A 15,003-nucleotide genomic window follows, 5' to 3' on the forward strand; every position below is an offset into this window, starting at 1 on the left:
ATTGACAACCTCATATCAATCCATTCTGGAACAATGAATATCTGTACACAACTTTGTGCCAATCAGGAGAGATATTTCAAGGATAAGTGAAAAGTTGAACCCGCTCATGGTGCTAGAGAAAGGGTCAGGGGATCACCATAGTAAATTACGATCTAACTGTCAGGACTAAATTCCATGACTATGTAACAGCTGTTAAAATATCACACGTAAAAACCAAAAATATTTGTTGAGGCACAGTACAATATTTAGCAGCCACTGTATATATATATATTCCTTTTTTCCTTTTCTTCTTCTCAGTCATGGTCAGAATAGAGAAACAGCTTGAGATTTTCAGAGACTGTCTGCTTTGTCCCCAGCTGACTGACCCCTTGATGCACATTTCACAGAGGCCCTACTCTCAGCCTTGGGGCCCTGGCAGCAGGTCTTGGCCCACTGTGCTGGGAGACTGAGGGAGTGTATAAGATGACTCCTCCAGCCAGCTCAGTGTGAGAGGAAGGGAAGCATGCTAGGAATATTTTCAACATAGTTGTGCAGGGACAGGGAAACACGGAGCTGTTGGATAACAGAGCAATGTCCATTGGAGAACTTGGTTTTCCAAGTATTTAAAATGTGCCCAAGGTAATAATTCACAATAAAACAGCTTGGACCTAATTAGGAAAACATGGGTTTCACAGCTTATCAAACACATCCATGGTGGGAATAGACAAACGAATTGAGTGAACTGTTTCTGGCAATACTAGAGGTATGATGTACTCAGAGAAGTTATATGGTTGTTCCCTGCATCATTATGAAAATGCAACTGACACTTATCTTTCTGATACCCAATAACGATCCTTGTTTGTTGTAATTAAATTGGAAGTGAACTTGAATGATGAAGATCTTTTGACCAGTGTCGTCTTTCTCCTATCAGTCTTTTTAGAATGAAAAACAAAAACACTATCTTCATCTCAGTATCTATTACGAACTGCTTAGGGGGAGTCTGTCAGATAGTGAGAGACTTGGACCTGATGAACCTATTTGAGGGGTAAAAGATACAAGTGGAGGTGTGTGTGTGTGTGGGGGGGGGGGGGGGGGTGGAGGGAGAGCGTCAAAGTGAGAGCGTCAAAGTGTGAACACTGAACGGATTTCAGCAGTTCTAAGGCTGAGCTGTCTAACCAAACTCCAGCTGCTCGAGTCACCGCAACCTCAAAATTTGGTTCAGATTTTATAGCATCTACGACCAGCTCTAACATTACATACACATTCAAGACTGTCTTTTGGTTTCGCCTGAACACTTCAAATCACAGCTATCAGACCTACAACAGTTTTTCCCAATTTCTGGAGCCTCGGATGAAACAAGGCCTCCATGAAGATTTGTATCTGTTGTTTGTATGTTAATCTGTATATCCTGTAGATGAACACACCTCAGATGTTTAGATGAACCCACTGTATGATATTTGCCGTGTGCTGTTTAGCTAAGCCACCATGATTGCAGTGGCAGGAATAAACTGCATACATTCCCAGACGCTGATCGATTGCCACCATTTGGGGGGATAAAAACTTTAAGGCTGTTGTCTGACCTTCGCAGCCTGAATGTAAAGGTTTTTGCAAGTAAATAAACACAACCAGCATTTTGAGGGTTTATTGTGTGAAAGAGTTGAACCACAAACACTGCGATGTGAATTTGTGTGTCACCAGTAATTGCACTTTCCACTTATTTTTATCCAGACTCTGGAATAAGCTTTGACCATTGGTGTCTGATAACCTAATCTTTGACTCTGGTCAAAATTAGATTAATATCCCTTAAAGAAGTATTGAGATATCAGGTTCATCAGGCTAAAAACTTATTTTTATGAGGCCACCTTGACCTTTCACCTTTGACCTACCAAATTCAAAAGATGAATCTTTGAGTCAATTGGCATTTGTGACAAAATCCACAGTTGTGTCAAATCTAAAAGGATATTCTTGAAGCATTTTTAAGATATCGTGGTTCCAATGCAAAAAAGAGATTGTGAGGTCCTCGGTTCCTATATAAGTCCAAGTGGATGTTTATACAGTATTAAGAAATTCCCTCAAGGCATTCTTGAGATATCATATTCACAAGAATGGGATGCAGATACAGTACGTAACTCCTGATGGACAACCCATAAACATGATGCCTACACATACCCTATGTGTGGAGGAATACAAATGTTTCACATTGTAGATCAGAGTATCCAGGTTTTCACCCAAAAGAGCAAATATTTTGAAAACTGACAGTTGATATGTTGATTAATGTGTTTCCATTTGCTACATATGCCACAACTCTTTCCGCAGGTGCCATTAAACCATCACAGAATAAGAGGGCATGAGAAAGATTATGTTATTAAAAGGGTGTCAGTCAAAACCTCAAATTATACCATATGGAAAATTTGGCATTTGTTATTGTTACATGTATCAAATTGCAGGATGAATCTGCTACTTGTTTTAATTTTGTACATCATGATTTATTAACAGTTTCTGTTGCATTTCCTAACATTTAGCCTTCATCTATACAATAATTGAATACACTTTGTAAGCCAAGTAAAAAAGAAACGATTGCTGTACTTTAAGTGTTTCTTTTCTACCTCCACTCTGAGGGTTTTTTGCACAAATCTGAGATAGGCTCACGGAAACAAGCTTGCTGTTATTGCGTGGGTTTAAACTGGAGAGGCTACTAAAGTAACAGTAGTAAGCTCCCTCAACTAGGTTTAGTCTTTCTTGAGTTGACAAAATACATAAAGTCCCCATTAGGTTCCATATTACTGGGCTAAACCTGTGACCAGGAAGTTCTCAGCAGCGTGTGAAGAACCAGCCTGAGACTTTGGAACATTGGTGCCTTTCAGCCAACATTCAACAGTAGAAGAAAGAACAAAGGAGCCGATACCATAAAAAACACGTAATAAGTGAGTGGCGGAAGATTGACTGGGTGGAAACCGAGTAAGAAAACAGCATCAGCAACTTCCTGTTCCCAGCAGTGAGAAATTGGATGAATAAAATCTCAATGTAAATTAGGTCAGTTTGCTTGGGAATGTACTGTTTCATAGCTCAAGAGGGAGGAAAGTGTTGTGATGATGACTCACCTCGGCCTTCTAAATATCAGGCCATACTGCTGGCAGGCCAAGCCAACGGTGGGGGTGTAAATGACGGGCATAAACCTTTCGATGTCTGAAGTTAGCACCCGATAGAAGAGCTTCTCGCTGCGGTCCTGGAGCCCCATAAGGAACACATATCTGTGAATGACAGCGAGGAGCAGGGAGAAAAACACCTCATGTTAATCTTTACCAGCTTGAGGACTCATACCTGCTGAACTGAGAACGGGATTATTAAAGTCAGATGTTAAATCCTGTGTATTTGTGAATGAGAAAAACCAGTAAGATTGGAGGAACTTGGAGATTTTGTGAGAGTCAGGCCACATACATACTAAAAAATACTGTAAAACTTTGCTCTGTTGTACAGTAACTACCTCTATTGGTATTTTGTTTATGATGAGGCTGATTGGATAAACATAGGAAAAAAACCAGCCCCTTAGATAGCCCACACAAGTCCTTCGATCTCATTGCAGAATGACCGAGAACTGAGGGCTTGCATATGAGCCAAATTAAGCAGCGCATGCCAGAGAGGGCTCTTTTCCTAATCAGAGAAGTTTCCATAAAGCCAGATGCACGCGGCTACAAAGCCTGCACACCCTCTCTGCTATAGGTTAGGCCACAAAGGCTGCAGCACAATGCACAGTGATGACAGCTGCTCTTGAAGAAAACTGTTTAAATGTAATAAGAATCTGCCAAATGTCAAATGAAAGGTTTCTGTATGTTGTAATGTTTGGACTTGAATTATTATTTTTTTCCACAGAGTGATAATTTGCTTGATAGACTCAAGTATAGTATTTGTATCAATTTATCAGTTCATCAAATAGTCGAAGAAAATTGGGAAAGAACATTGTTTAAGTATTTTTTCAAGCAAGAAGGCCAAAACTTTTCAAATTCCTTTATCATAAATGTAAGAATTTCCTGCATTTTGTCATCTTACATAATGTTAAATTAAACATTTTAGGGTTTTCAAGAAGTCACTTTGGACCTAAGGAAATAGTTATTAGCATTTTCTTGTTATTACTATTTATCGACACCTCATGGGCCAAATATAATAATATACAATACAATTGGAGAAAATTACTACCAGGTTAGTTAATGATAGAAAATAATCATTAGGATTGAGGCAGTTTGACGAGATAGCTGGAATTTATTTCGTTGCAGGCAAACTCCCCAACTACACTAAGAGAAAATGTGAATTCAGACAACAAAATAGTTTTCTCAATTTAAACATTTGGTTGACTTCACTCATCAAACAAATTGTAACAAAATCACTTGGTCAAATACAAGCCACAGATTTACTACTACTGCTACATATAATTTGTTCTCTCTTTTCTTAGCCTTAAAAGAAGTGAACATAACCCACATCCAGGAAAAAAGAATATTATTGGTGCACACTGCTTAACAGAGGAGTAGCCGTACTGCCTTAGTGAGTGCAGTGTTTCCTTTAAAGTCAACCTACTGAGGAAGCCAGGACATCATCTATCTCTATCTACTGTAGCATGAGCGATGAACCGGCTCTAGTCTGTCAGGCTCATTATTGGCCTGTTACTGCCGTCTAACAACCTTACTGACTACAAGGTTTTCCCTTCACTATTCTATACACTGAACTATTTTTCATTGGCAAAGCTTTTGAACATCCATTTCCTCTGTTGACACTTGTTGACACAGTCAATGTTGATACTTAACCTGCTCCATCATCTCAAATCCTTAACACAGTGCTGTTCCCCAATTTGTCACAATAATTAAAAAAACCGCAACAAATTCCACTGAAAATGAAAAGAACGTATGAATTAAGATAACCGGTTAAAATAGAACAGGAAGTATTGAAAGTTCCAAATTATGGTTGTAAAGAATAAATGACAGTGTCTGGCAGTGACTACCAGTGGGGGGTTGAGAGTCAGGGAGCAGACGGCATGTAAACACAACATGTTATAACAACGACAGGCAAATAACAGCGTTTAATCCACTGGACCAAAGCCCAAAGCTTGTCAGTGACGTTGACGCTGCATGGGAATGGCTCATAATGAATGTTTGTAGATGCTGATGCCGTCATGTTGCTACGGGGAAAAAACAAAGCAACTGTCGACCCTGTCTCACAGGCAGCTCACTCTGACATGGGGAGATGTCAGAGTCCATGATGGAGACTGGAATAAGAAGCAATTTCACGGACAGATAATATTAAGCACTCAGCATATAATTCAAACCAGTAAACCAGGCTCTGACACGAGTTAGAAGCCTGACCTCGTTGATCAAAGAGCCCAGTGCGGGTACACTCATTACATAATGCCAACAGCTACAACTTCTAAGCGCCTGATGAAGCACACATAACTGAACTGAAGTTTTCATTTGGTCGCTGTGGAGGTTATAAAAACATCCACGCAGATGAAGGGGCACAGGGAGTAGATGGAGAAAAGGGGGAAAACGGAGAGGAGAGAACAGTGCAGAGAACAGCTCAGTAAAATATATGCTGTTTGGGGATGAATGAAGATCTCTAAGGGCTGATCACTAATCGGCCTCTCGCGTTTTGACAGCTACCAGATGTTAGATATCTCAGTGTGCACGCAGGCAGGGGATCCGTCTTGGGGAATCAGTGGAAATTCAACTCTGCCGATTTGGTATTCATAGAAGATACCAAGTCAACGTAATGACACCATGAAGAGACTTTGACCCATGGTCATCTTACCTGTCCAAGTCGTCTCTCTTCATGTCATAGTTCTTAAGAACTCTCAACAGCTGGACGTCCTGGCTGATGAAGCAGGGGGGCAGCAGGCCGTGGATCCCCAGCTGGTGACGCTCCTCCAGGGTGAAAGCCATGCCCTACAGACACACACACACAAACCAACTTAGTTATCCTCTCCTAACACAATCTCTACCTTCTTTGAATATCGAGAAGAGGAAGATACCACTGGGTGTTGAATGCCTTGCTCAGGGACACACCACTATAAGTAATTTCCGCAGTTGTTAGACTTGAGTCATGCTGCCCAGTCCTGCCCAGTGGGTTTTTTCCTGTTGATTTTAAGTCTCAAACAGTGGCCTTTCATTCATGACAGCACAAGCCTGGTTCAATAACCAGGTCCTGTATGACCTTCAACTATCAGGTTGGAGGACGACCACTCTACCCCTCAGCCACAGCCGCACAAGGATCACAAGGATCCACTGATGTGAGGGAATCGGTCCAATGCTCTAAATAAATAAATACTGCCGTGACAGTGGTGCAGGGTTCTGCGTGATGTGTGCATGCGAATGGAAGGACGAGGAGGAAGCGAGGATTCAGCGATTTCTGATCTCACACATTGTGTTATCCACAGCAGCAGCGGCAGAGTATCAGTGTATTTTCTTTATTAGTGACATCACTGCTGTCCCGTAAAGTCGCTCTTCACCTCCACCTCACTAACAAACAGCTCGATGTCAGTGTCAGAAAGTTTCATTTCCATTTCACATCGCTTGATGCCGTGCCTCAGTCAGGCCTCACGGGGGAAGCCCATTGGTCAGCAGCATCATTTGATATTCGTGCCGTGGTTTGCATTGACCATTTATGGTTGAAAGTGGGCGTGTGGAGGGCGGATTTGGAGGCAGATCTACTTACGAACGTTTCCAGGTGGACTGTAAATTAAAAAGCGAACATTCCGTTCAGGTTTTTGTACGTACGTACACTTTTAGAATGAATCCTACCATTCTTTTATAAATGAGACCCCGGGTCTTTTCCCTTGAGTTTTGGCATTTATACACACATGGTGATGGATAACATACTTGATTTGTTCTGTTCTCTGTTTGGTCAGGTAATGTCCTGCTGTTTGCTAAGGCGTATTATTTTGTTTAATGTGAGTAGTTCAATTACATTAAATTCAGTTTTATTTGTATAACAACAAATCACAACAAATATTACATCAAGGCACTTTATATAGTAAGGTCAAGATCTTACAAAGTAAAAGACAACAGTTCCCACAATGAAATTTAACAGGAAGAAACCTAAAAGTACATTTACAAAAGTACTTATTTAAATACAGTTTCTAGGCCTAGTTTACCTAATTATTTATATGTTATGCTACTTCTCACTTCATATTTCAGAGGTAAATGTTGTACTTTTAATACAAAACATGTGATTAGCAAATTTGGCTTGGCCTTAAGCACTTAAATGTATTATCTTAGAAAGAGTTAAAAATATCAGGGGAAGTAGCGCAGGGATAAAAAAATATGCTGAAAAGTTCTTACACTGCAGAAGAAGGTTTAAGAGATTTAAATTTTAGGAGGTTAAACTGTGAATACAGTTCTTAACTCTACCAACCTCAACAAATGCTACACACTTAAATACATTTTTGAGCTGTAAACTCATTTATATAACAGTTCTTTTACCAAATATATTAATCCTGGTTTTGAATCATCTCTATTACTAGATTAATATTAATATAAAATGCTAAACTAGGTTTCAGTAAAGTTCAGTAAACCACAAAAAAATAAAATTCCAACATAATATTAGAAATACTGTATACTAATTTCTTGGTAAAAAGATACATTTATTTTCTGTGTGTAAAACAATCGTAATCATGATTATTTCTGCTCGCCTGGTATTTACAAATCTCCCTAGTTTAGCCACGCTCTGAAAACTTTGCTTGAACTTTGAACAATTGAATATTTTCCTGTTCAAACATTCCTGTGTGATGAAGGAGGTGGTCAAACGTGTCTGATCCGTCAGTGTTTGCACTCAGAGGGGATCACCGTGTTCAGACAGGATGCCGTTAGCTCATACACTGGCGGATGTCTTCAACTACACAAACTCAAACTCAAACAAAAAACACAGATGCACACGCACTCAATGAGGCCCAGACAAATAACTTGCTTTGCTTTGACCTTTACTTCAGCTTTTATCTCGCTCACCGTTGACCTCTGAAGAGGAATATTGAAAAACGGAGTCTGACCTCTGATCTATTCCACAGAGTAGACTCTTTTAGCCCTCGGAGCTTTTTTTTTTTCCGACACTCACTTCATACCTAGGGCTACGCAGATTGTCTTGTGAATAACCGGCAAACTGGGAGAGAGACCCACAAATGTAGTTTTTTCTCCATTAATAAGGATTAAAAAATTACTCTAGCTTTAGCATGTTATCAATCTTTTTTTTGCATGATAATCCCGTATTTTCACATAATTTCATGTCACATCATCACCCCTACCCCTTGAAAAAAAGGGGGAGGGATGGGGCCAAGGGATTGGGCCTAAATGTGACGTCAAAAAGCAGAATGAGATCAATGTGCTTTAGCTAATGCTCATCTGCCTTTACAAAATGAATGTGGTTTGCCCCCAAAGGACCCTGTCCCCATCATGACTCCATATTTTAAATGAGGACAACATTCTCTTCTATTCTCTGCAAGTCAGGCATGATCTGGAGGGCATCTTTAATCCTTTCTCCATCTATAAAAGACTAGCGACCCAGTGAAACCTCAGCCTCAACACACCAGCTACTGTTGCTGACTGCTGAGACAGAAGCAGAGATGCGCTGTGACAGTCTCTGTTTTGGATCACATCCATGGATGCTTGGCCTCAGCGCCACAGCCTACAGCCAGGGCCGGCCCTAGCACATTTGGCGCTCTAGGCAAGCTTCACTCCTGGCGCCCCCCCCCCCCCACGAAAACTTATTATAAAATTATTTCTTTCTTCGTCGAAGTTGCTTGGACACACACACTCTAACCATAAGCCTCAATGTGCTAGCATGTTCTGACAACACCAAGGAGGTTCGTACCTCAATTTTTGCCTCATTTTACCCTAATGTTAGATTCATTTTTTTAATGTCAAAGTATTGGTTGGAGATATATGTTATGGGTCCCAAAATTGATACGACAGCAACAAAGTATATCTGTAGAATACAGCATGAATGCAGCAGCAGTAATGACACGGAGCTTCAGTTCCTCATCCAGACTGTATCTTATTCAAATTAAACACAATTTCAAGTACAAGCATTTCTTTGAGTGTAACCGCATTTTTAAGTGCATAAAACATACATTCAATTATTATGGTGTCTCTTTCCTCCAAACATCTTAATATACATTATCACTCATAAAGAAATATAAACATTTACAATATATACCTATTGAACATTAGCTTATAACTGGTCTTTATAAGGCACAATAACAATACATGAATTACAGAGTCTGTGTGTGTCGGAGCTGAACTACACACTGTAAAGTAAACAATATACTATCGCTACGCAGCTGCAAGACGACGTGCAGGTAAAATAAACACCTATACAGGCGAATGTAGCCCCGCCCACCTAGTGCGCGAGTGTCTCTCCTCACTGCCCAGCGGAGTTTCTAAGTTTTACCAGTCAACACGTCTCAATGACATGGTGATCAAGCGAAGCTTTAGGAGCTAACGTAGGTGACTCTCACCAACTACTAACCTGTAGAATACAGGATGGAAGCAGCAGCAGGAACGACACGGAGCATTCAGTTCCTCATCCAGACTGCACCTGACAGGACGGGGTGCAACTGCTCCAGTGCCAAACGTTCCTCCTGAGTGCTGCTGTCATTCATTGATTTCTCTAATGAAACTACTTAAATTACTGTCAGAGTAATTAAATACAATATTTTTGGCCATACCACATAGAGAAGGGGGCGCCTAAAACTCTGCCTAGCAAAAAAAAAAAATATTTTATTTTATTTTATTTTTTGCTCTGCGCAGTTTTTGGCGCCCCCCTCTGAATGGCGCCCTAGACAACAGCATATGTCGCCTGTAGGAAAGACCGGCCCTGCCTACAGCCTTTCCAAGCCACTGGCACTTTCTGTGTATCTGGCTGTGTTAAAACGGTCCTGAGGTCGTTAAAATGTGCTTGATCACATGAGACGCACTATTAGAAGGAAGATGAAAAGCACACAACCCAGAATAAGGCATTGGGAAGAAACTTCTGTGGTTTTGACATCAGACGAGCCATCAGTGCCGACGATAGACACACTTCCAAATTCGTATACGACTTAAATTATAATGAATAAAAAAGCAGGCGGATCACAAATGACTGATTTTAGATTTAAGCACAGTGAATAGCTATTTCCAGTTTGTCAGAACATCTGAAAGAAATGGGTTTTGTGTTTACAATCCGTCAGCATTTATAATGTATGTTATGAAATAACGTGCAAAGATTAATCCTTACAAACAAAGTTTAGTTCACAGTACTAAATTAGGCAGGACTGATGATGAACCAGGCATGATTGCAAAAAGGTCATCTGTTATTTCAGACACTGGAGCACGAGTCCCGATCCGGCTGCTGTTCGCCGAGGCCCGACACAGTCTGTACTTAACGGACCTCAAATAGGCAGAAGCAGCTCAGAATTATAACCTTGCCCAATTATCAAAAAAGATTTTCTATTTTTCAGAGAGCCAGCTGTTCACTCTAGGCTCCATGTGCTCAGGACACACCAGTGTTCTGCTGTCTGCCACAGCTGACCATGAGGAGTAAATGGAGAAAAGTCTTAAAATACATGAGGCAAACTGAGCTTAATATGAGGCTGTAAAAGGAGCTCCAGCACAGAGTCACACTGCTCTTTCATTAACAGAGATACACTCAGAGCGGCACTTTGTAGCACATGTAGAAAAATTCTCTCTGACTTTCTCTGTGAGTGGAACGCCCGTTTCACAACTCACACTTGAAAGCTGAAATCCTGTAAGATTAAAAACAAGAATTTCATGAAAATTATTGTAAAGTTAAATTTTATTTTAGTCCATGACTAAGACAATGGCAATATCATCATTAAACTTCATCTTTCACCATGTAAACATGAAATATAATTCCCCCCCAAAAATATGAGACTAAATGTTGATTGAAATACAAACATTTTATATAATTCTCTGTTTCGAATGATTAAAAGAGGAAATGTATTGTGTTTTAATAAGTTCAAATTCTTTCCTGCACACAATTAATGTCGGGTCTTAACGACATATGGATGACACCACAGGACCGCTATGCAGGTTTTTTTTTTTCTGTTTGAAGACGTCGTCACCACTTGGCACTTACTTCAATTATATTGGATTTGGCTGCAACACTGTTCACCCCTCAATCTACACAGTGGTGAGTTGATATAATTTTTTGGTTTTGCGATTAACTCTGCATGCATAAAAGCATTTTTAAAAACAGATGTTATAGGTCAAACAACTCTGAACAGAGCTGCTCATACATGCACTTTCAGAAATAGCCTTATAAAATGCAAAAGCACAGCAAGGAAGGTGCAGAGATTGTATTTTGATAGAGATAAACTTTACAGGTATACTCTGCCTAGTCTGATAGCCAGACTCCGGGAAATGAAAAAATACAACACAATAATACTTATCAAAAAATCTGAGGGAAACGACACAGTGTTGAAAAGAAGCACAATGTAGGACTGAACAGACAAACAGAAAAACCCGACAACGATCACAGGGAGCTCATTGACCAAATACACAAGAGAGGCAGGGATTACTTGACACAAGTGAACCACTTCAGGCAACAGACATTCACAAAAGTATAAAAACAGACAAACACAGGAAATAGTAATGGTCTCATAAGGAAAGAGATAGTCCACAGATTCAGTTTAGAGGAGAGATGACAGAGCATGCAAATCAACACACACACATTTGTGATTACATTTATCTTTTCTAGCACTTTCACTATACTTAACCAAAGAACATTTAAGAATTTATTTTCACTCTTCCTATCACTTTTCAAGTGACGCCTGAGCTCAACAGGGAGCAATAAGGTGCAATGCAAATTAATGATAACTACAAAATGTGCAGAGGAGATTTGTGCCTCACACCATGCCTGGAGTCATGTCGTTCTGCAAGTGATTTTGGCCGTTCTTTATCTTTTTCTTTTACAAGGGAGTTCAACATTCAACAGCTCCCTCCTCTCAGTCATACCTCATTGGGAGGGACGGTAGGGGGGGTGGCTGGGGAGGCTTGAGAGTTCTTTTCTCATGTAGTAAAAATGTGTGTTTTTTTTATTTGCAGTATTTGTATGTATATGTAATAAGGGATTAATTCAAACTACTAAAGTCTTCCATGTTCATATATGATGTGTTATTGTTGTCAGAAATGGGTTTGAATACAACAACTGTTGAATCAATTGATTCACTTCATGTTGGATGAGTGGTCTGAGGAGGAAAAAGGAAGAGGAAGAAAACCTTGTGATTAAAATTCATTATTAGAGCAAATCTGCAGCCAGTCAATTTTGAATAAAAGGACCCATGAATGTGCACCATGGCTCATGAAGAACAATTAGCCACACAGCTCTGTGGGCCCTAAAAGGCTATCATGTGAAATAGAAACCATCATGCAGTCGGGACCAGAATAACCAATTAACATCCCCCACAAAGGAGGTGGCCATACATGAGGGAGGGCTGGGGCCAGTAGAGTGACTTTACGATTGAAGATACGGCTGGTTGGTGTCAGGGCTGCGCACTAAAGATTAGCAGTTTTGCACGGATTGCACGGTTCGTAGAGTTTGGTTGGCAAAGCGTGGAAACCGGCGAAGCCAGATCTTACATCTCTTTGTTTTTTTGACATGAATATTGGCCTTTCAACGACCCCTTGTCCTCAGCATGTAAAAAAAGAGCTGCCAATCTTCAATTCCAAGGTTGACTGCTGGACTCAATCAACACGTCCATCAGTCAACCCTCCGAGAGATCCAATCCATCCATTGTCTCAACATCAGCCAGAGTAAATATACAGGAATGTTGATCCAAGATGGTGTGGGGATGATGAAAGCTTCACTCCAAGATTATTTAGAGCACTGAATTTAAAGTGTGGCATGTTTTCTCCATGACAATGGCACACAAAAAGCAAATGACAGTACATACTCACAGGTCACAAGTGACAAGCTCACAAAAATGCACACATATACACACATTGACTCTTGTACACACACAAGCCATCCCTGTGTTTGTTTGCCTGACTACAGGTTTTCAAATGTTTGACTGCTGTAATGCCGACTCTCTCCCTCTCTCTCTGCCGTGGCTCTAAACTAAACTGGGCTGGGCTGGATAAACCCTAGAAAGCTTCCACATGGCCCTGACCACATCTGAAGTGCCCGCACCCTGTGCCAACACATGTGATGCCCGCAACTCCATGTTCCAGAAGCCGCGGTAACAAACCAAACCTGTAATCTACCCACTGGGCAGTGCCACCCCTAACTACGGACTGCTGCCATGCCCACCCCAAAGCAGTCAGCAGAGAGGAAACGGCTAATTAGTTCACCAGAGGGCCAAACAAGTAAGATAAACATGCTCTTGTGAAAGCGATAAAATGCCTTTCTGTGCTTCCTGAGGAGTTCAAAGGGTCGGTTTGTTGCAACTTTTCAGTTATAAGACTGAGAAAGTTAAACACGCTGCAACTTCAACCTTTTAATTTGTCTCCCCCATAAACACACAGGGCTGCGTCTAACTGCAGACGACAGCAGGGCCCCTCCCATCATTACAGACAGCTACACCTGATCTGGAATGAGTTACATTCTGTTATGCCATTGGCTCACAATATTGACATGGTTTATAATCTCACACTGCTTTTCCCTGATGTGTTTGATGACTGTACGTGCGGAACCTCCTTCAAGATGAAGACACAAGTCACACAAAAAAAACACTCATACAGGTTAACCATTGGGGTGTTCGGTTCTGTAGGGCCAGTTTCCAATGTTTAGATGTTTAAAATGTCAACCTCAGATTTATTGTCCTAGGCTCATTTTCTGTAAATAACATATAAAAGATCACACTTTTAATGACTGCACACGCCCCTACATATGTGGTGTTCAGGTCCTTGTTTTATTTATAGCTTGATAATTTTTTTTTTTTTTAATCTATCACTATTAGACAAATAGCACTTTTATTCATAAATGTCATCTAAGAGGAAAGATGCAAATATCAACCATATGCTATCTATAGTTCTTGTCATTGATTTAAACACAAACATTGGCTGATTGAAAAAAAACATGTGCACAACTCAAGGGTTGATTTGTATAAGAAAATAAACAGGAGTCTGGTGATGCTCTATCATGCTAATTGTACTTTTGTATGGCAAAATGTTTATTTTGTATTTGTTGCTTAATAGATTGATAAATACAGAATTGTTTGGTGTGAGGTGTAACTTTTTTTCTTAGAAAAGTGATAGGATGAAACATATTTCACACTAAAGTAAATTCAACAACACATGATGCCTTTGACAATTTTCTCTATTCTTTTTGTCTTATTTATGCCATTAAGAATTGTGTATTTGTATAGTTTTATCAGCTTCTGTTTTAAACTCCTTTCTAAGTCAGGCCTTTCTTGCACAAGTTTCCAAAGAGGCTCAGGTAGTACAGTACAGGTTAACTGCAAAGTGTGGTATAAAGGGAAATAGAGTATTGATAAAACAATCTAACCATGTCTAGGTATATATACTATATCTCCATAATATCCTGCACTATTTGTCATGCAATTGTGAGAATGTTGCTATGAGTAGGAAGATAAAACATATTATACACTGGAGCAGAGAAACTTCTCTCAGTTAATGTATGGAAATCATTTGTTTCTTCAGCAGTTACTTTTCCCTCAATTTTAAATGAAAATAGGGTTTATGACTCACTATTAGACTAAATATCTGGTTTAGATGGACATTTTGTCAATGTGCTGACTCAGAAAAACTCAACCCAAGAACCCTCGAAAACCTTTCCACTCACTGGGAAAACTCAAAAATGATGTTATTCCCCATAAAGCCATGATTAACTTGAGATTTAGAGATAGGACAAGACGAAGGAGGAGGACCTTCCGGCTCCCAGCCCAACAACACAAAAATCCCCACGTGCACATAAAAATCCATCACACTGTTGGATGCAGCGTCACTCCGCCTCACCTCTTTGCCTGTGTGTTCGCAGAGCTGCCGCTTCAATGGCAGCTCCCTCTCGTCTGGGAGAAACAGCCCCTATTGA

The 15,003-nt window shown here is 40.2% G+C and overlaps 1 protein-coding gene across 2 annotated transcripts in view; it reads right to left on the reverse strand.

Annotated features, from left to right (window-relative positions):
- Nucleotides 1-15,003, reverse strand: part of me1 (malic enzyme 1, NADP(+)-dependent, cytosolic) — an 87,840-nt gene that overhangs the window by 52,470 nt on the left and 20,367 nt on the right. Inside the window, exons 1-3 of one of the 2 annotated variants that reach the window (XM_062399750.1) lie at nucleotides 9,481-9,499; nucleotides 5,773-5,906; nucleotides 3,081-3,230 (exon numbers count right to left, since the gene is read on the reverse strand). In XM_062399750.1, the coding sequence (XP_062255734.1) occupies nucleotides 3,081-3,230; nucleotides 5,773-5,903 (281 nt within the window). In that variant the 5' untranslated portion in view covers nucleotides 5,904-5,906; nucleotides 9,481-9,499. Of the gene's footprint in view, nucleotides 1-3,080; nucleotides 3,231-5,772; nucleotides 5,907-9,480; nucleotides 9,500-15,003 lie in introns of those variants that run through there. The other variant, XM_062399749.1, reaches the window with a different exon arrangement.

The sequence above is a fragment of the Platichthys flesus genome, chromosome 11 (genome assembly GCF_949316205.1).
Source record: "Platichthys flesus chromosome 11, fPlaFle2.1, whole genome shotgun sequence".
Lineage (NCBI taxonomy): Eukaryota > Metazoa > Chordata > Actinopteri > Pleuronectiformes > Pleuronectidae > Platichthys > Platichthys flesus.